The 21,796-nt window shown below is 40.3% G+C and overlaps 1 protein-coding gene across 2 annotated transcripts; it reads left to right on the top strand.

Annotated features, from left to right (window-relative positions):
- Positions 1-559: 559 nt before the first annotated feature.
- LOC131087753 (carbonic anhydrase 13-like) lies at positions 560-20,027 on the top strand. 2 transcript variants are annotated; one of them, XM_058031614.1, is made up of 8 exons: positions 560-649; positions 7,935-8,132; positions 9,839-9,874; positions 12,161-12,279; positions 15,543-15,638; positions 16,772-16,834; positions 17,678-17,833; positions 19,914-20,027. In XM_058031614.1, the coding sequence occupies exons 1-8, from the start codon at positions 619-621 to the stop codon at positions 20,025-20,027; spliced, it is 813 nt and encodes a 270-aa protein (XP_057887597.1). In that variant the 5' UTR covers positions 560-618. The 2 variants fall into 2 exon arrangements, with proteins under 2 accessions (XP_057887597.1, XP_057887606.1); XM_058031623.1 differs by lacking the exon at positions 9,839-9,874.
- Positions 20,028-21,796: the final 1,769 nt, after the last annotated feature.

Here is a 21,796-nt window from a genome sequence, read left to right as displayed (position 1 = left end):
GCCCGTAGCCCATGCGCTGAGTCCAAAGCTCCGCGTTGCCTCAAGCACCTGCCCGCGGGCAGCTCCCGGCACACGCGGCGCTTGGATAAATTCCCAGTGCGTAGTGGGACACCCTTCTGCCTTCACGGCCCACAGCCCCACTTCGGAAAACGTGAAATCTTCCTGCGACCTATTCCAAAGGGAATTTGGTTTACACCTCTGGGAGAAAATCGGGAGGGGATGTAGCGGTGCGGACTGGCTTTACTTTCGGGAGTGGCGGGGGTGACCCCAGTAATGGGCACTGCCGCACAACTCGTGCTCTGGCGGGACGGGGGCTGGTGGAGCCACCTTCCCTCTGTTAGAGCGGGCTCTTGAGAGATGGCACTGCGTCCCCCGGGCCACCCCGACGGTGCTGGGGGGAGCCTGGGGAGAGCCTGGGTGTCGAAGGGCTTGAGGCGACAACAGGCACCGACAGGCCAGGAGGCCGGAGCGCTGCAGGTCTCGTTATCAGCGCCCGAGGATCGGGGCGTCGCCGCCCCGTCGCCTTCAAATCGGGCGCAGCCGCCTCTCCCGCCCCATCCCGTCCCATCCCAGCCCGTCCTGTCCTGTCCCGTGCCGTGCCGGCAGGAGAGCAGAGCCATGCTGCACTGGGGATACGACGAGCACAACGGTAGGGAACAGCGGCCGGGGCCGAGCCGGGGCCGTCGGGGCGGGCAGCGGGGCCCGGCGGGCAGCGCTTGCCGCCGCCGGGCTCGGCAGCCCAGCGCCCTCGGGAGAGCTGGGTGAGCTGAAATGCTCTGCAGCGTGAGAGCGAGCCGATTTTTGTCTCGGCTTTCTGCAAGGCAGGCGGCTGAGAGGTGTCCATGCGTGCGGCATTGCCTGCAGAGCCGGGCCGGGCTTGGCTCCGGGTCCGGTCTGTGGCGTTCCCGCTTGGGATTTCGTTCGCTCCTTCAGCGGAAAAGTTGCGTGCACAGATCGAGTACGTGGCTGACAGCTGCACTGATCGGAACTGCTGTTCCAGCCGTGCTTTTCTGATTCCAGCTCTGTTCTGCTTCTACTACACGGTGGGAAATCCTAGTTACTTGACTGAGTTATTTAAATATATAACTATGCACCTAAGAGGAGATGCTTTTGGACTTTAGTTGTTCAGTGGTTTCCTTCATCTTGTCAGTCTTTGAAGTCCCAAGATGGGCTCATCTGCAGGCTTAAAGACTTGGCTCTGTTTTGCATCTTCAGTCATGCAAACGCTGCTCCAGTGTGCAGACGGTCTCACAAGTCATGCAAGTAGAAATAAAAGTGTTTTTGTAAATTGTAGGCTCAACTCTGATAAAATATGTGGAATATCTTATATTGTCCGTACACAAAGAAATAAAATGCTGTGACAGGAAAGTGAGACAGCTATATATTTGCATATACTAATGCCTATAAGAATATGCTTTGTGCGTATTCTTAGACTTTGTGCATATTACTTAGACTTTGGAATACTGTTTGTGCGTAGAAAGTACTACCTTTCCTTCCTGGCCCTCATGTTCCATCTTTTCTGGATGGATGTACTTTTCCTGAAAAACTGGGTAGTGGTGGTGGATCACAGGGATGTTGCAATGATTGGGTGTGTTATCTGCTGTTGTGCAGTCTACCTTACCCCTCCCCTGAAGACGTAAATGGGTCTTGTTTTTCAGTTTTTTTTCTCCATATGTTTCTATGCTTTGAGCTTCACCTGCACTGCCCAGATAAGAAGTCCACTTTCCCTCCCTTATCCTGTCTCTTCTTGTTTGCTATTCTCAACTTACAGAGACGGGAAGCGACCAGAATTTCTACTGGGGTGGCCCTGGACCGTGCTTGGGGCCCTGTCTCTCCTATAAAACTCTTTTTGCTGCCTGCCTGGTAACATATTTGAGGGGGAGTTTGCCTTTCACTCCTTTCTTAGAGCCCCAGAGCAGCTGTGGGGTGGATAGTTCCTCATCAGTCCATGCCCTTCACCACACCTTTCACAGGACATTAGAGGAGGGAGGCATGGATATCGAACACTTCAGTGCTCTTCCCTAGCATCAGTTTTATTTCTTAGCTTTTTCTCTTCTACTGCATTTATTTTACTGATTTTTCTTGTTATTATTGTTTGATTGAGTGGCAAGTGACGGAAATTTCTCTGATTCTTGAAAATTTTGTTTGCCTTCGTGGCCCTGAAAATAGTTGCTCTGAAACTAAGATTACTTTTTGCAATTCAGACAGAAACAAAGCAAAATAAATTAAATGTGGTGCAGTTATATAGTGTGGTTGACTGCCTGAAGAGTTGAAAAGACATCTGTGTTCACTCTGAGTTCCACAATTGCTACTCACTACAGTCACAACATAAATCATTATGTGCATAAAGTAAACGGGCAAATATTAAAACATACATGTCTGCATATATGAAATATCTATGTTTAAGGACATGGGCTCACTGTTAGGTAAAGAATTAAAAGATTTAGGTATTGACACTGACTGGACACCAGGTGCCTGCCAAAGCCACTGTATCACTCCTCAGCCGGACAGGGCAGAGAAAATAGACTGAAATGCTCAGAGGTTAAGTAACTCTCCAGTTACTTTCATAAGCAAAACAGACTTGACTTGGGGAAATTAGTTTTATTTGTTGCTTATCAAATCAGAGCAAGACAATGAGAAAATAAAACACCTTCCCTCCAACCCTCCCTTTATCCTCGGCCCAACTTCACTCCTTCACTCCATAGGATTTCTCTGTGTCCTCTCCTGCACCAGCTGTGGTCAGTTCATCACGTCTTGTCTCTGCCTCTCCTTTTTCTTCAGCAGCAGGACTATTCACACTCTGCCCCTGCTCCAGCATAGGGTCCCACCCATGGAAACAGCCTTCCGTGAATTTCTCCAGTGTGAGGGCTTCCCACAGGCTGTAGTTTTTCACAAACTGCTCCAGTGTGGATTCCCCTGGGGACCTCAAGTCCTGCCAGCAAACCTGCTCCAGCCTGGGCTTCCAATGGGCTCCTGCCAGGAGCCTGTTCCAGTGTAGGCTGTCCATGAGGTCAAAACTTCCTTCAAGACACATCCACCCTCTCCAGTTGTGACCCTCCATGGGCTGCAGGTGGATCTCTGCTTCACTGTGCACCTCCATACAGGGCACAGCTGCCTTACCCTGGTCTTCACTATGGTGCAGGGAATCTGCTCTGGCTCTGGGACCACGTCCTCCCCCTCCTCATGGTGTCTGCAGAGCTGTTTCTCTCCCATATTCTCACTCCTCTCTTTCAGGTGCTGTTGCACAGTAACTTTTTCCCCTTCTTAAATCTGTCACCCAGGGGTGCTGGCGCTGTCCCTGACGGGCCCAGCCTTGTCCAGCAGCGGGTCCATCCTGGAGCAGCTGGCACTGGCCCTATTGGACACGGGGAAAGCTTCAGCAGCCTCTCACAGGAGCCACACCTGCAGCCTCCGTGCTACCAGTATCTTGTCACACACCCCTAATGCAGAAGTTCTCTTTACTTTGATTACTTTGGTTACTTTGATGCACCTATTTCTGAAATAAATGAAGGCATTATTTTATTTCTGTGAAAACCTTGGCCTTTGCTTTCTTGCCACTTTTCTTATCTCACGGTTTTGATGTTGCTTATACGTAGAGGCATAATACTGAAATCTTGAAGACTGGCTTCAGTGTGGTATCATGCATGCTTTTCACTGTTGCTCAAGGTTCCTATCAGGATGGGAATATTCTTGCCCCTTGAGTCCTTTTTTGTTTACATGTTTAGTTAAAAGGCAAATCAAAGAATGAGTAAAGTTGAAAGGGACCACAGTGGGAAAACAATTGACTTCAGTTTACTATTCATTTAATGAAATATATGGTAATTATTTGCATGTATTGTCTGTTACAGCAAAAATTTCTCTTGATCTAGTTACTACAGTAATGCTGAGGCATTTTATAAATAAAAGGGATATTAATTCATAGAATCATTTAGATTGCAAATGACCTTTAAGATAATTCAGTTGAGCCATAACTCCTTATACTTTTTTTTTTTCTGAGAATAATTACGTCATTTCAATATCTGCTTTTTAAAAGGTGCTTAATTTTACCCATAATGAATTTTCAATTGCTTTTGTTTGAGCTCATCTTCCTGTAACCTAATATGCAATTGTATTACTTGCAAACCTAAGTTTATAAATTTAAACACTCTGTGATTGACAAACTGGGCAATGGATTCTCTTTAGAAATAAATGATGTGGTGGGAAAGAGGGAAGAGACAATCTAGACTCCATGTTTCAGAAGGCTGATTTAAAATTTTATTATATATATTATATGATATATATTAAAAATGATATATTAACACTACTAAAAGAATAGAAGAAAGAATTTCATCAGAAGGCTAGCAAGGAAAAGGGAATGGAATGATAATAAAATCTTGGGACTGCTCACAGCCTCAACACAGGTGGCTGTCATTGGTCATCAAGTAACAATTTTACATGCTGGGTAAAGAACTCTCCAGATCACATTCCAAAGCAGCAAAACCTGGAGAAGCTGAAGCTTCTCAGTTTCTCAGGAGAAAAGATCCTGGCAAAAGGATTTTTCATAAAATATGTCTGCGACAAAATGAGGATATGATCCTGTCAAGGCCAGACCGTTCTAAAATAATGAATTCTCTATATATAATAAACTGTGAAAAAAAAACAAACCCAAACCCCTTTTCACCTGTACATGCTCCATTTATGCACATATAGAGGCTCATTAGAATTCAGCTGTATCCTGTGGTGTGTTCACTAGGCTTGTCTCAAGTTGTCCTGTTGATGAAATTTTTAATATTTAGCTTTAGCTGGATAAAAACGCAGCACTGTGAGGTGCTGTAGTGAGTTCTGTTTCCTGCCAAATTCCTAACTGCCTTCACTGTGAGACCTGTTTCATGAATTGGCCGTGTGCAATGCTGGTGAGTGGTATGTGCAGCAATAGTCTGACCTAAAAGTGCCAGACAATTCATTGCCTGTGGTAATGGTGTGTAAAATAAAGGCATGAAATCTTCAGAGCAGATGGTTCAGTTTTTAGTCATAAATCTCAGTCACAATAGCTTTGATTGTTAAGAGCTACTAGAAAATTGCCTCTAGCAAGAGAACATTTTCCCAACAGCAGGAGAGGATTTCATAAGTTCAAAAATTGGTATATTAATCACTTTCATTCAGTAAAGGAAAAAATGAAAGGAAGTGAATTAATGAGTTATACTCCCTGAAAGTGCATATTTAGAAAACTGAAGTGTACATTATTTTAATATGGAGGCATCTAATTCAGAAAAAATTTTCACCCTGGAGATCCCGCTGGCTTAAATCTGATTATAGACATGTATTTGAGTATCTCTTTCAACAGTAATGGCTTTTTTTTTACAACAGTCATACACAAAGTTTGCATTGGGCTGGGATCTGTAGAAATGAATTGAGTCACAGTTTTCCTAGAGGGACAAAAGCATGGTAATTGTACTAGATTGCTAATAGATTACATAGAAAGTAATACTTGTTCATATAACCTAGTGGTATAAAATGGGCTGAAGTTTCTTGATACCTTCCTGTATGTTTTGAAAGGTCAGATGTCTGGTAGTTTGGTTACTGGTAGATGTTTAATCACTATAGCAAACCAGTATTTTGGTCATCTGAGCCAAGAACAAGTGCCAAACCAACAATAATGTCATTTTAGAACCGAATATTGTATTACTGTTAAATAATTAGGCAGTGACAGAATCACAGCCTTGGGTCCTCTTTTTGGCAACTTTGTATTATTTCTGAATACAAGTCATCCATATAATTTAATTAAAGTAACTACAGTTATTTCTGAGACAGAGCAATAGGAGTTAAAGTAGTTAAGCACATAAATATATTTTTGGCTTTTCTCAGTTAAGGATTGTTAGAATTATTAAAATTAAGTGGCAATAAACTTTTTCTAGGAGTTCCAAATCATGGTAGTGAGGTATAAATTATGGAGTAGGGCTTCTTCAAATAAAATTTTGTGTTGCATCCCTAACTACAGGGTATTAGGATCAAAACACAATTAAAATTATATTCTAAACTGTAAGTAGTTAGAATATTGAATAGCTTTGATGACCATTTGTGAACTGAGAGGAATTAAGTTTAAACAGTGTTATGTTTCAAACCAGTAGGATTTTTATCTTCTGCCTTAGAATCTATTTCTTTATTGAGTTTAGTTAATGAAGTAATTTAAAAAAGTACTTTTTTTAAAATCAGGACTGAAGGCCTTTGTCTTTGTTCTGAGGTTTAAGTCTTAGGCTATTCTTTAAAAGTTTTTCCCCCTTCTGTTTTTCAGTGCTGCTCAGAGGAGAATCATTCTCTGCCCAGGTGCTGTGCGAGCTGCAGCCCCCGGCGCTGTGGGCGCTTCCTCCTTGATTTACTGCCGGGGTGCATGGGTGCTTTTAGCACCTGTGAGTTTCACTTCTACTGAAGTCAAGGAAAGAAAAATGCCTAACAGCTTTTGATGTTAGGCTATTAACCACTGCATCGTACGTTTTTGTCCTTTTTTGTCATCATTTTTATTTAAGTGCTAAGCCATGCAGAAAGACCCAAACCCAATTTTTGCACTGAGGTCGGTTATCTTCAGTATAGGGAGTTAGTTATGAGGATTTCCAGTGATACAGATTTTATTTGACCAGGTTCTGATGCTCATATTAAGTATTTCATATATCCAGTCTCTCAATTGATTTATTATGCTTTTTACCCATTATAAGCCTGGGGGAAAAACAAGTTCTGTGTTCTTCTTAATACTGAAAGATCGTTTGCCCTGCAGACTTTCACCTTTCTCTTTTTCCTTTCTTCTTTCCCCTTGCTGTCCCCTCCTTTCCATCCTAAACCTTATTTTCTGTCTTTATAGAATATATTCCCCAGGCTGTTCATATTTTTCTTTACCCTCTTATCCAAATATAATTAAACAATGGCACATATACTCTAATTGTGAATCATTGGGAACTCTCTGATGCTTAGTAGGTAACAACAGATAACTCACACATCTTATCAGTGAAGATTTTCTTACTGTTTTAGGATGTTATTTGCTATTTTCTCATATCCATATTATTGATTTATTAACTTTTCAGGTTTGGCTGAAAAGTTGGCTTAGCCTGCTTGGAGAGAGGAAGGTTGAGATGACTGGTATTGATTAACAGTTTCTTTAGTCCTATAATTTCTACCTAAGTTGGGTCAATGGCTCTGTGTCTGGAAGATCTACTCTCATCAGCTGAAGGCAGTAGAAATACAAACCTCATGCAGGCACCACTTTCCTGAGTGTTCCTGTTATTTGATTTTGGCAGTGCTAAACTAGTGTGTGTGTGTGTGTGCCTGTGTGCATGGACACTTCATGATTAGAGGGTGGCAGTCTCTCTTCTTTGTGACAGCTGGTGTGCACAGTTGGTGGGCTGGGAGGAGATGATCAGAGGTGCAGCAGTGTGTTTAGGTTCCAGTCACTGCCATCAGGCTCCAGGAACCACTCAGCATTTTTTGACATCTCTCCATCTCATTCAGAGTGATCGGTGCAAGATGTGTTCTCAGGTCTTTTGCAGTAAATGAATAAGGCATAAAAATTTCTGCCTAGAAAAGAGGCAATCCTTAAAGACACAATGAGACTTGATATTTGGCAAAAATGGCATGTCAAAAATTTATTGGGACATAGTGTCCATGGATACAGGATGCCCGATTTGAGTGAGCATTTGTTGTGTCTTGTCCATAGCTGAGTCTTACCTGGGAATAATTGTCTACATACTGTGGCCTTGTTTAAAGGTGCATGCAAGGTACATGGAGGGGTCTGGAGAACAGCTATCGCAACATGATGCAGCAAAAGTAGCTGAATGTTTTATCTGTGTTTTCCTGATGCATCCTTTTTGAATTTAAAAGATGCAGATGAGGACAATTCAAGTAGAGTTTTCTTTCATAACAATGAGGTTGCTGTCAGCAATTTAGACTTCTCCTCCAATGCATTGCAGGGCCTGCCCACTGGAAGGAGGTTTTTCCTGTCGCTAATGGAGACCGTCAGTCACCCATTGACATCAAAACTGAGGAAACCAAGTATGATCCCTCCCTCCGTCCTCTAAATCCCAGTTATGATCCAGCTTCTGCTAAAATCATCCTTAACAACGGGCACTCCACCAGTGTGGAGTTTGATGACACCGTCAACAAATCAGGTTTGTTCCTTTACTCTTGCGCTGTAACTTTCTCCACCAGTTCCTAAATAGAATGCCTACAGCCTGGACACGTCTCACTGCTGGGTGTGAACTCCTAATAAACAGTAAGGCTTTGCTCCTCTGGATGAGAGATTCCTTTTTCCCTGCCTTTCAGCATGATGCAGAGTGGGAACATATTTGGACACAAGTTTGAGGTTGTGTTTCTCAGCAAGTGTTGGGATTCCCTACTTACAGGAATGGTTTGATCCACCTGCACCAGCTGGATAGTGCCAGCTCCCGGTTTGAACAGTGTTGTGTACATTTTCAAATGCTGCTCTCTCTTTCTCACTGCAGATGAATCCTTTGTGTCTCATTACAGGTTCATTCCAACCGAATCACTCTCTTATGTGAATTTAGCTGCAGGTTTGGTTATATGTTTTTCCCCTTTTTATCACCTATACTCGGCCTTCTTATGACAATAAGAGCAAATACAGAACAAGTGAAATAGATCCCAAGTAATCCCTTTTCTTCTCTGAAAAGTATTATTGCCCAAGTCTTTTCCAGGAGTATGTAGCTTCCCTTTTTGCAAACAATAATTCTTATTTAGAAGTTCTCTGATGTATTATAGTCTTTGTAATGTTACTGCCTTCATCTTTGAAACCTTCTCTTGGATTTTGGGCAAGGTAGCATGCACCTCTTCAAGCTGTAGGCGTGCAGAATCTTCAAGCAATAAAATAATTTTGTGGCTGTGTGAGGCTTAGCTGAGGATTCAAGGCCATAGTGCTTTCATAAGCATCAAAGCCAGAGAGAGACTAATTTTTTGATGACCCCTTAGTCCTGAGGACTTATTAGCTCATAGTGGCAAGAGGGAGAGACATAGATGAAGACAGCATCATGTTTTTGTTTCCTGAACAGTCTTAGGTTTAAACTTTCTGTCAACATTGGATGTTGCCTGAAAGCCACCAGCTGACCATCAATGATCAGTCTGACCTTGTGTCAGGTGCTGCGGAACTTCCCAGAATTAATCTCTGCTTCAAGCCTAGTAGATGCTGGTGAACTAAAGCACATCTCTTAGAAAAATACACAATCTTGATTTCAAATTTTCCAGCGATGCTGAACCTACCACAGCCTTTGGTAAGTTGTTCTAATTGTTAATTACCCTCACAGTTTAAAAGAAAAAAAAGTTAATGAATGTGAATACACCAAGAACCTCTTCCACTCTCTTAACTCCTTTCATGAAGTGACAGGGCCTGAGCAATGTTTCTCTAGGCTTCTCCTGGTACCAAAGCAATGGTAATGCGATCCTCCTCTCGCTGCTTTCCCCAGGTCGTATCTCCATGGATGTAGTTCATATTGTGTCAAAGCACTGACAGATGTTGATCAGATAATTAACAGATGGAATACCCAGTCTCCTTCACTAGACTCCATGTCTTCTATGCATGGACCAGATTCTTCAGTCCACAAACATAAATTGAGTAATTCCCCTAGTATTTGTCACTGACAAACTTTATCAGTATTGTTTTTGTTTTCTTTCAGGTCATTGCTCAAAAAATACTGAATTTTCTAGGGCCCAAATTTGGCTTCTGGGGCACCTCTGTGAAGTAAGAACTCCTGCCATGTGTTGGTTTCATGAAAACAAAATCAAATTAATTGGTACTAAATACATTAGCATCTTCTAATGCATTATTAACTGACTCCCATACGAACAATTTCCTCACTTTGGTCAACACTGGAACTGGGCTTTGAAGTCTGTAACTGTTTGTGTAAGTCTGTTTATGCTGTTTGGTACCACATTAGCTCCATTCTTTGAAATTGCTCTATCGATCTTCTTCCAATATTTTTAAAAATTTAAGATACTGATATTTGCCTTAAAAACTTCTGAGTACCCTCTTCCTTAATTACTGTTGAAATTAAATGGTTTTACCATCGCTGTGTGATGCGGCACAAATAGATCAACAGGCCATTTTCCACAGTTTTCAGCATAAATATTTCATGCTGGTGCATTTCTACATAATAGTTTTTCCTCAGCCAGTTAGAACACTGATCTTTACACTTTTCTAGGATCATTTGCATCTAAGTTTACAGTCCTTAAAAGAAAGAATTTTAAACTGCCACTGCCCCATCTCCTCTGTTTGCTAAGTTTATACGCTGTGTAAACGCATGTTTTTTGAGTTAAAGCTTTAAGGAAGTTAAATATTTTTCCCCAGAACAAACAGTCCCAGTTCTTTTTCATTATCCAAGCTACTTGTGTTAGCAAATAGGCAACTTAAAAATTCTTCTTTTATCTTTATTTGGTTGATTTTGTTCCTAAGAAAGTGTAGGTTTTGCACTAAACCTAGAAGAGAAAAAATTGCTATTGTCATCCCTTCTGCTCTTAATTTAAAAAAAAATCTGGTTAAATCTCCCCTCATTTCCCCTTAAAATTTCTGTAATGAGCCAGTAAACTATTCCAGACTGAATCCCAAACAGTCAGAGGACATACAGAGCTGGGCGAGTGGAGTGATTTGTTTTGCTGTGAATAAGGAATCTCTCTGGGTACTGTAATTCACATTCCAGGCTCTGTGAGGAGATATTTTGATTCTAAGTCTGACAAGAAAATTGTGAGTGCTTGCAAAAGCAAAATAATGAAAAACCCACCCATATGCATGTTAGTTTGAATAGAATTAGAACAGAACAGAATAGAAATAGAAATAATAGAGGAGAGGAGAGGAGAGGAGAGGAGAGGAGAGGAGAGGAGAGGAGAGGAGAGGAGAGGAGAGGAGAGGAGAGGAGAGGAGAGGAGAGGAGAGGAGAGGAGAGGAGAGGAGAGGAGAGGAGAGGAGAGGAGAGGAGAGGAGAGGAGAGGAGAGGAGAGGAGAGGAGAGGAGAGGAGAGGAGAGGAGAGGAGAGGAGAGGCGAGGCGAGGCGAGGCGAGGCGAGAAGAGAAGAGAAGAGAAGAGAAGAGAAGAGAAGAGAAGAGAAGAGAAGAGAAGAGAAGAGAAGAGAAGAGAAGAGAAGAGAAGAGAAGAGAAGAGAAGAGAAGAGAAGAGAAGAGAAGAGAAGAGAATTCTTTCAGTTGGAAGGGGCCTGCAATGATCATGTTGTCCAACTGCCTGAGCAGTTCAGGGCTAACCAAAAGTTAAAGGATGTTGTTAAGGGTATTGTCCAAATGCCTCTTAAACTCTGATAAGCCTGGGGCTTTGACAGCCTTACTAAGAAGCTTGTTCCAGTGTTTGACCATCATCATGGTAAAGAAATGCTTCCTAGCATCCAGTTTAAATCTTCCCTGGAACAGCTTTGAGCCTTACCCATGAGTCCTGTCACTGGATACTTGAGACAAGAGACCTGCAGCTCCCTCTCTGCTTGCCCTCCACAGAAGCAGAGAGCAGTGAGGACACCCCTCAGCCTTCTTTTCTCAAAACTAGAAAAACCCAAAGTACATAGCTGCTCCTCATAGGATATGCTTTCCAGCCCTGGCTAATTGTCAGTAATATTGCAGTTGTGTAATGCACATGTAGCATTGGCTTAATTTTATTTATGTTAATATAAACTCCTTTTCCTCAGACTTCAATCTGATATGAGTGGATCTAGTTGCAAATGAAGGAAAGAGCCCTGAAAATTTAAGCTCCTCCTATTTTCCACCAAATTTCAAAGATTAAAATAAATTCTGTTGACATTAATTTTTTGTGATCATGCTCCTTATTCATAAAACCTATATTTTGAGCTTAATTCCTTAGTGATTCTTTTGAATATAATCAAGAAAGGAAACTCTTGAGTGTTGAAAAATAGAAGTATTTTCCCATTCTCAGAGAAATATACAACCTTGACAATAACAGCATACCCTTTAGTGGGCCATAACCCACTAATCTGCCCATAAATGCAATTTTCATAGTCATATCCTCGACAGGTGAGGGTTTCTGTAGCACTTCCAAGAAATGGAAAGCCGTCTGAGACAACTTATGAGCAGGAGCAGAGGAGTGTCCGAAGACTGAAGTCTGGTGTGAGGTTAGAGGATATGGATAGATACTCCATTCTCTCAGTGAAGCCTTTTCCTCTGTTTGGATTTCTAGTGCTGACTGGGGGGCCACTCAGCGGGACCTACAGGCTGCGCCAGATCCACTTCCACTGGGGGTCCAATGATGAAGCTGGCTCTGAGCACACGGTGGATGGGATGAAGTATGCGGCAGAGGTAAGGCTTTACATGGAGTCATCTGTACCTCTAAGCTTGTGACTAGTTTTCCATTACAAGAGTAATGTTGCCCTTCCTCTTCCTGCTTTTCATCTTCCCCTCATTTTATTGAAAAGTGGTCTTCCTGAAGTGTTGCTTGTTTGGTCCTTTCTCAAAGGAGAACCTCTTTGAAAGCTTTGCAGAGGATTAAAAAAGGAGTACAGAAGACAAGAGCTCGATAAGAGCAAGACTTAATGTTCAAGAGTTATTTTAAACTTTGTCTTTCATTGTTTCCTCCTTGGAGAATATTTTCAAAGTCATCTTCAATGACAAACCACAGAATTATTTGATTTGGGGCCTATGTATTGTAAAGTTTATGCAAGAAGTAGGAATGTTGCATTTTGTCTTAGCAATGTGGTGGTTATGACTTTGAGAACCATGGTTTAATATCTGTGGGATTCCTGCTGTCTGTGGGGATTATGCTTCAGTGGAGGTGGTGTGCCAAAGGGAGAAGTGCACCATCTGCTCTGGCATAGAGCATTCACTCCTGCTCTGTCTCCTTTGTATCTGAATAATCTGCAGGAGGAAGTTCTCAGTATGACCTTTGCAAATGGAAGTACCATGGAATATTTTCAGGAGATTGAGATCTTTAAAAACATGTGATTCAGACAGTGTCAGAGTTTTCTGGGGTTAAAAAGTAAAAAGTATAAAAATAAATGGCCAAATAAAAGGCATAATACTACAGAAGAAATAAATGTAATGTATGCACTGTGGTGTGATCAGATTTTACGGGAAATGCTATAAGAGATACTGGTCAGGAAAAAAAGATCGATTTTCTAACACTAATGGGGAAAAGTGACATTTGCAGTGTTTAAAGGCTTATGTTTTCCACAGGAACCAGGTGAGATGGAATATAAAGAATTAATAGAGGTGCTTTAAAACCATTAAGTACCAAACCCAAATTTCTAGCTGAGAAAATACATGTTTCCCATCTAAGAAACCAAATGGAAGGAGAAAATATCTCTGAATTTCTAGCCAGTCTAAAGGCCTTTCTGTTACCTGTTGGTTGGGTAACCCTCCACAAGAAGCTCTCTAGATGTCACTTTGGCTTTGGGATAAGAAACTCAGAATTAAAACCAAGGCTTCTGAATATTGTTCACACAAAAGAAAATACCTCAGAAGGAGACATGAAGATGTTTTCAGTGCTCACCTTTGTAAGGAAGACATGCAAGGTTTGAAGAAAAAGCATTGACTGAATTGAAGAAAGAATTCATGTACAGGTAAAGAAGACTGCAAGGTTTGCCCCTTAAGCCCTCCAGGAAGCAGAAGACACCCATGGCTCCATTCTCTGTGACAACATACGGGCTGATCAAGGTCTCTTCACAAGCTGCAGTGACACCACGGTGGTAAGACAGGATATATTCCTTAGAGAAGTCACAAGCCATTGAGAACGTGTCTGTACCCAGAAGTGTTTCACACTCTGTTTAGGGGCTCTGGTTTTTGGTGGGTTATCTTCTGGGGGTTTTTTTGGCAAAGCTATGAGGGAGTGGGCTTTTAGTAGCTGTGGGAATTTTCCTTTTTGCTCTTTGTTGGGTTGTTTTTGATGGTGTTTTTTTTTTTTTCCCAAATCCACAATAAAGGTAATTTCTGACTGAGAGTATCTGTTTCCTTTTTGTGTATGAAAAAATGTAATTGCTTAAAAGTTGTTCAGCATAGGTTCTGTGAATTTATAATAGGGAGCAGTGCAGACACTGTGAACTCCAGGATATTAATGCACTTGAGAAAGGTTTAGTGGACTATGTTCTCCTCCTGGCTTAGTGTATAATATTCGTAGCAACTTTCCTTCAAGGATTTCTAAAGCTGTGAGACAGCATGGGTGTCATCATAGCTGTACATGTATTATTATCAATGACCGTGGGATTCCTTACTTGCTGCAAGTAATGTTTCAGCACTTTAAAGCCCAAATGCTTAAAATATTGATGTCAAGTAAGACCAAGTAAGAGTTCCATTTTATAGATATGGAAAATTGAAACTTATAGAAGTTAAGCAAGAATTGATATTTAGAATAAAAGTCTTCATACTTCCAGGTCCATATTTCAGCCATGCAGCCATGTTGCTTCATGTGGAAATCTTTTAAAGCAGATTTCAGTTTTCCTAAATTGTTCTTACTTTACTTGTCCTGTACGTGCTGTATTCCAAAAGGAAGTCCTTTTTTTCATGGGTTTGTCCCAGTTTAAGTCATTCAATGAGTTGCTTTTACTCATTCTTGAAGTTCAAAATCTGAAAAGATGGTCACCAATTTTAGAAAAGACAATCTCATGCCATGCTTCTGAGCAGCTTTAACTAAAAATTATGTGTAATAAGATTTACTAGTCCATTGAGGATTTGTGAAAGTAATTAATGTTTGTGAAATAGTCAGACCTAAGTGCTGTGTGAGTGTGCTCTCACCCGTTTGGCAGCCAGACCATTGCTCAAGGCTGGAACAACCTGGAACTTCTTAGGAAACAGGAGCTCTCGTAATGAAGAGTGGTCAGGAATTAGGAAACCTAATTTTTAAACTTAAGTAGCATGGAAATAGACATCACAAGCTTTTCCTCTTCCCTCCTGGCTGGGTGGTGTTTAAGCTTCTTAGGCAAATATTATGGGACACTTCCAGAGTAATGCGTGTTGGAAATGCAAATGCTCAAATCTGAGATAATCAAGCTGCTTGTAAGGGCATCACTACTAGTAGTCATAGAAAATAACATCTGAAAAGTGTCAAAAATGAAATGCCGGTGTTCCCTTAAGCTAAACAAGGGAAAAGGGGTCAGTGCAAGTTTTATGTGTATTTGCCTATTTTCTAGCTATTTATGTGGATGATTAATGCTGCTGAAAGCTTGATTAAAGAAAAAGAGTAAAATAATAATGACATCCTCATGAATTCCAATGATTTTTTAAAATCAGCTGTACTAAAAATGGATTTTAAACCTCCAGTTATATAATCATTGGCTTTTTTTTGTCTTAACTTCTCAGTTCAAAATCTGGGGACCCAACAGCAATTTGATAGGCACTGTGGTATGTCGATTGCTACTAAATTTTTAATAATCTTAGCCACTGGAAATGCTTTTGCCATTTGTGTGAACTACATATTTACTGATTTCTTGAATTATCTGCATTTAGAACACTGAATGATTCTGCATACAAAAGAGTGAAATAGGGTGTCAAACCCAGTAAAGTTGTAATATTTATTTGCCACTACTTGAGTTCAGTGAGTGTTGATGCTGTCTGTGTCTTTTGCTTTCCAGCTTCATGTGGTCCATTGGAATGCAGAGAAGTATTCCAGTTTTGTTGAAGCAGCTTGTCAGTCAGATGGACTAGCAGTTATGGCTGTATTTCTGAAGGTAAGAAGAGAATGCTTCAGCCCTCATAATAAATCTGCGTTGTAAGCCCAAAGAGATAACAGTGATGGTTTGTGTAAGCATCGCTAAAGAGAAACTTGTTTTATATTTATTTCCTTCGTAGTGTTTACCTGCCAATATAGAAAGCTGTGCTGCCTTTAAGAATAAAAAATATCAGCTTAATAGATTTTTCAAGACAGTCAGACTCTTCAGTTTGCCTAGTCTGCAAGCCCAAACAACATTAGATGTGGAACTTTATTCAGCTGCCTCCATTTGGATCCCAGTAACTGTTCTTGACTAACATGTTCATTTAGGGGGATAGCTTGATTTAAATGGTTTTTTAATGGCTTGTTTCTAAGCTGGTCATTTCTTCTAGAAAATAATAATAACTAAATAATGCAGAGCCAGAAACTGGAGAATTTCCTAATAATTATTATATACCTTTTTTGCCTTCTCTCCCTGTTCTAAGATTAGATTTGTGCAACAGCTTCACTGAATTCTGTATGAAGAAGCAGATGGGGAATTCTCACAATCTATGGCAAAGGACAGGGCTTTGGTAAATTCTGTGGTTTCTGGTGGCTGACACAGCTTCCTGAGAACAGCTAGTACTGGTGCTGGCACAGTCAGAGAGCCATTCCGTGCCACAGTTGCAAAGAACTGCTTCAGCAGTTCAGTAATTCCGTCTTTCCAGTTTGCATTACAATGACTCAAAGGAAGTGTCACTGGATTTCTCAGCACACAAATTCAGTTTGTAATGTTCTCACGTAAGAACATTGTTTTCAATGTTATAAGCAGTTTAAATTTCTGATGTCAGTCTGTAACTTTTAATGTCCCACATATTAAAGCATGAAAGATAAATCATTTCTATACCCCTGTAGTGAAAAGTTTGTAATTCTTTTGTGGCTGAAGTAATTACTATGAGTAGCCAGAATACTATTAGCAAGGGAGTGAATCTTTTTTATGACCAGTATTATTTCTAAGGACCAGCAGCTAGTCACGGCCTTGTTCAGAAGATGCATCAGATATTTCAGTCACTCCAGTTATATAAAGCAGTTTCATTATGCATTTGCTTTTTTATTAATTTTTATTGCTTTTCTCTGGAGCTCCAATGTTTCTTTTTTCTTTGGTGTTAATAGATTGGTGAATGCAACCCTCAGCTGAACAAGATTACTGACCGCTTGGACACCATCAGAATCAAGGTGAGCAAGTGCTTCTAAAAGAATACTAGCTAATATTGGTAGTTGCTTTTGTTGGTCAGGTTTTTTATTTTTTGAAACCTGGCTGCTACTCCCTGTACCTTCATGTTTCCTTATCCCCAATGATTGATACCTGATTTGAGTCAATTTATGTGCATTCTGTTTAAGTTGAAACTAAGTAGACAAAACATAGTTTTTACACAGCAAAAGATCAGAGGAAACAGCTAATTCCTCACAGAACCCAGTCTCTGATATATCTGTTGCTATGAAGATAGTAACAGGGGAAAAACATACTTTATGGAAAGCTATAAAAAAGATGAGGAAAATACTTCCTTCCTTGTTTTGCTGAGGTACAGGATGAGAAATAACCCACTGCTTGTGCGAGAGAAATTAGCCAGACTCCCAACATGATGTTCAGACAGACATCTGTGGTCTGGTGTCCAGTACAGGGGGAAACAGAAGTAATTCCTTGGAGGAGCGAGGAGGGAAGCTAGTGGCAGTAACCTGTGGGGTTACTCTGCCAGCCCCACAGAGACCATGTTGAAAGTCTAACATCTTTTGTCTTCTCCCCACCACTTCCATCTCATGGTCATCTGTAACTTAGGGGAGCCTTTTCTAACATGACACCTCTCATGGTGTCCTGCTGGCATCAAGGAAAGTCACAGCAAAGCTGTCTCTGAGGTAAGACCTCATCAGAAGGGCGGTGATGAGGACCTCCTGTCATCACCCAAGATGCTGCCAGCCCACCTGATAGCGGAACAAGCTCTACCTCCTTTGGTGTTAGTTACCCTGGCCTCTTGCCTTTAAATAATATTGCCCTGGTATTTTTCTTTTATTTCTTTCTAGGGGAAAAAAGCACTATTTACAAACTTTGATCCCAGCTGTCTGCTTCCCAAGTCCCTGGACTACTGGACTTACTTTGGCTCTCTCACTGTTCCACCTCTTCTTGAGAGTGTCATCTGGATTGTTCTGAGAGAGCCCATAAGTGTTTGTTCTGAACAGGTATCTTTGGATTTTTCACTGCTATAGAAGTGTTGCTTTTGTAAGAATGGAAATTGTAAATGCCACCCAATATTATGGGTGGCACTGCAGATGTTACAAGATTTTCAAAAGTCAAAATTTTTCTATCAAATTTATTCTGACTGGTTGCCTTTCTTGCTGTAACAGCTATTTATTATTAATTTTTAAAAGAATCTGCATACACTAACAATTGAGAAACAAAAATAATCCATATGGAACCTAATAAAAGAGTTCAGATGATGCTTAGAAATTCTGGAATTCCAGTTGATTTAATTATTTTTATATCCAGCTCAAACCTCGTCTTTGGCATTTTTATCTGGCAGACAAGTAGTAAATGTCTTCTTCCATTCTAAATACATAAAACTTGATGAATTTATGTAGGGGGAATACTGTTGTGATAAGTTGAGGTTTTATGAAAGCTGTGATTCCACAAAAAAGGGTCTATTTGCAATTCTTGTAAAAGCCTCATGCTGTATCTTAACTTGGCAACAGTGACACCCAGCGGGCTGATCCTCTTAGGTGTAAGGTATTTCTGAGTAGAGAACACATAGCAGAAATGGTGACTTCAGTCTTTGCTATAAGTGTTAAGACAGTTCCCTGAATAGGTTGCTGGTTGGGAAACCTCAAATTTCTGTTTACAACTGATTGGAAGTAATTTATTTGCTCAATGTGTGTATTTTTCTCACCTATATCTCTTCCTTACTCCCCTCAATGTGGTTTTGTAAGGCTTGCGGCAACTGTTTGGATCTAGGATTGGAAACTTGTGTTAAGGTATCAACTTTCCAAAGATAAGCCATTTCTCGGGTTAAAAGCTTCCTATTTGGGCAAATCTGTAATAAATACATTCTAAAATGTGAAATGCTGCATACAAACAGCCATGTAACAGCCTCAGGAACATGGTATGGGAAAGTGTCCAGTATAGTGATCCTTTATTAGTAATTTTTCATAAACTTTAGCTATATCTTACGTATTAAAGTAGAAATTGCTATGTTCTTGTCAATATAAACATGCATGCAGCTAAAGTGTTTCCACTAATGTCCACCACTGTGATTGTTCAGTCAGCACTTGACTGATATTGTTCTACCATTTAATTTTATTCCTCAAGTTTGGATTTCTTTAGGGCTTTAGAGTTTACTACAGACTTTTTGTTGCACTTTTTAGGTTGAAAGAAATTTAAAATAGATTTTAAGCTATTTAAAAACTTAGAGGACCCTGAATACAAATGTTATCTTCAGAATGGGGTGAAGCAAGGTAGCATTGATATTTTTTGCTCTTAATGTCATTATGATGCAATGTGCCATTACGACTAAATGCTGTATTATAATGGAATGGTTTTGGTACTGTCCTACCATTGGTAACCTAGGAGGGAAGTAAAGTGATATATAGAAATAGTAATTATTGTAAAGATTAGGAATTAAACAAAATTCTATACTTAGGTCAGAAATCATCCTCAGATTTCCCAAGGTTTAGATGTGGAGCTCTGATGGGGTTTCTGCTGAGAACAGCATATGCTGAGTTATGAGTAAGTGCTTGTCCTGGAAGTTATGAATAAGTTCTTCACAAGGAAAGAATTTAGAGTCTCTTTTGGTTTGAGTAAGTGCTAGTGGCAGAAGCTTTCTGTAGCACCACACCTGCAATTCCAGGTTAATTGTGAATATCCTCTTTGAAGAAGGAAACATATACAGAATGTTTGTATGATAAAGAAACATAATCTTATCTTTTGGCAAAAAGCATTTCAGAATCTCCAAACTATGAAATCCAGCTAAAAAGGTATAACCACCCCCAGGTTTAGATCAGGTTGTGGAAGACAAAGTGTGAATAAAGGAAACAAGTAATCCTTATGCACGGTTTCATGTATTTTGGGATATTTTCTCAGTAGTAATCCCCCTTTTCATTTACAAGGATAGAAATGGTGAAATTGCCATTCCCCCATGACTTAATAAAATACAGTTCTGTTCTTTCAGGTGGAAAAAAGTGACAAGTGTCTTTATTATTTACATGCTTTTTCATGAGTATTTGCATGAGGGTTTTCTGCTGAACCTGATGTGTCTTTTGGTTACAGCTGGCCAAATTCCGCAGCCTCCTGAGCACTGCTGAGGATGAGGTCGCCTGCTGCTTGCTGAGAAACTTCCGGCCTCCCCAGCCCCTGAGGGGACGAGAAGTCAGAAGGAATTGAAGGAGTAAATCCAGAGTAGGCTCCCTCTGAAACCAAAGACCAAATTCATTTTAATAGTTAATATACTTTGTGATGTTTAATTTCTTTTTGTGAGTTGTTTTTAACCAATGGGTGTTGTTTTGTCAGTGGTTTCCATGCAGTCATTTCTCACACATGTATGTCTGGAATTGTCACAGGTTCATTGATGTTAACAGGTCTGACTGGGTTTGAGTGCATTGTCTTGGAAGTACTGAGCCATCAGCATTGCATACACAGAGGTCACTGCTGAAAAAATGGTGAAGGAGTTGCCCAAATTTTGCCACCAAATTACTGAACAGGATCCTTGGTATTATTGACAATTTGGGATGTTCTGGGATTATTCCTCTGGTCTCTAATATAACATTTAGCTTCTGTATAAACCTCACATTGCAGTTCTCAAGGAAAAAAGTTTCAAGGATGATGTAATTTCATTGCTGACTTCTGCAATACCATATTTACGTTCCTACAAAAAGTAGTAATGACTAGCAGCATTTAAGTAAGTCAGATATTTATATGATCCTGTTTTTCTGGTTGCTTCATAGCAGTAATCATGTAATGATTGATAGTTTTTTAAAGCAAATAGTAAAGATTTTGTATATTGCAAGATTATGTCAGGTAGATTAGGTATTCCTGAATTTCACAATGTCACAAGATGAAATTGTCCTGAAACCTGAAAACTGCAAGGTGGAAGGGTATAGAGGGAGCTGTTTGTGCCTAAACCCAGTTTGTTGCACTTGGTGAAACATAAGGGATTATTACACTATATCCATGTAGCATCACACTTTTGCCCCTTAAAATCAAGAGACAGGGGTAGCTGTTGTTCCAGACCATTGCACGCTGCAGTGTGACCCACATGCTGCTTACTTCTCATCTCACTGTGCAGCACATTACTGCCCAGGTATAGAATGTGTCAAGGTGCTGGCTGATGTTCTGCTGTCATTGGTGAACTTCAGTGGTTGCACTTACATTCCAAGACCAAAGAGAATAGTCAGAGACAGCCAAAGAAATTGGAATCAAGTCAACATCTAATAAAAAGCTCAGCCCTCAGTAGCTATATGTTGAAATTTCTGTCTCTATAAGTTGACTTGAGCCAGTGTTTCTCTCAGGGGCCTTTTTTATCTGAATATAATTTGGGTTTTTTACACCAAATATTTTTATTAATGAACATGCCATAGGATGTAGCTTAGGATAGAATTAGATTTACTCTCAAACTGTGAGAACTATAGTGAAATCCAGTGAGTGATACCTGAAAGAGGCAGCTAGAAGTTTTACTGGCAGCAACTAACACCAATCTCTGTAGTACTTCTGATAAATTCATCTTCCATAACTGCTCTCCTTTAATTAATTTTTAAATAGGTTTTATATGCTCTGCCTTTTACCTCAATGGGTCATTTGATCTTAGATGAACAAACATGAGGGAAATCACAATTGGGATTGACTTTATATGCTGTTTTAGAACAATAAATTAGATATAGAGATATAGGTATTTTATCTTAGTTGAAGATATGTGGAATTCTTTGTTTTCTCCTCCCCAGAATATAGCTCCCAATGCCTTTGGAATATTTTCTGAAGAAAAGAACACAAACTTGAAAGAAAAAAAAGGCATTTAGCAGCACTAAAAAGAAAAGTGAACGTGTGTTGTATGTTTTCACTCTCTTTTTTAGACTTAGGATTGGATCTCATATGTTTCCCTGTTATGTGAGTAGCTACAGAATGTGGAAAAAATGTTTACAAATTGCAGGAAGGATACA

Source organism: Melospiza georgiana, chromosome 1 (assembly GCF_028018845.1).
Source record: "Melospiza georgiana isolate bMelGeo1 chromosome 1, bMelGeo1.pri, whole genome shotgun sequence".
NCBI lineage: Eukaryota > Metazoa > Chordata > Aves > Passeriformes > Passerellidae > Melospiza > Melospiza georgiana.
The sequence above is the reverse complement of the archived record's forward strand: the minus strand, read 5'-3'. Positions and strand labels throughout refer to the sequence as shown.

What these genes read in the sequence shown, in the direction of transcription:
- LOC131087753 (XM_058031614.1), top strand. Translation starts at nt 619, where the DNA reads ATGCTGCACTGGGGATACGACGAGCACAACG. An exon ending in TGAAGTCTGTAACTGTTTGT is followed by an intron (nt 9,875 to 12,160) that starts GTAAGTCTGTTT and finishes TTGGATTTCTAG; the next exon opens with TGCTGACTGGGGGGCCACTC. An exon ending in TAAGTGTTTGTTCTGAACAG is followed by an intron (nt 17,834 to 19,913) that starts GTATCTTTGGAT and finishes TTTTGGTTACAG; the next exon opens with CTGGCCAAATTCCGCAGCCT.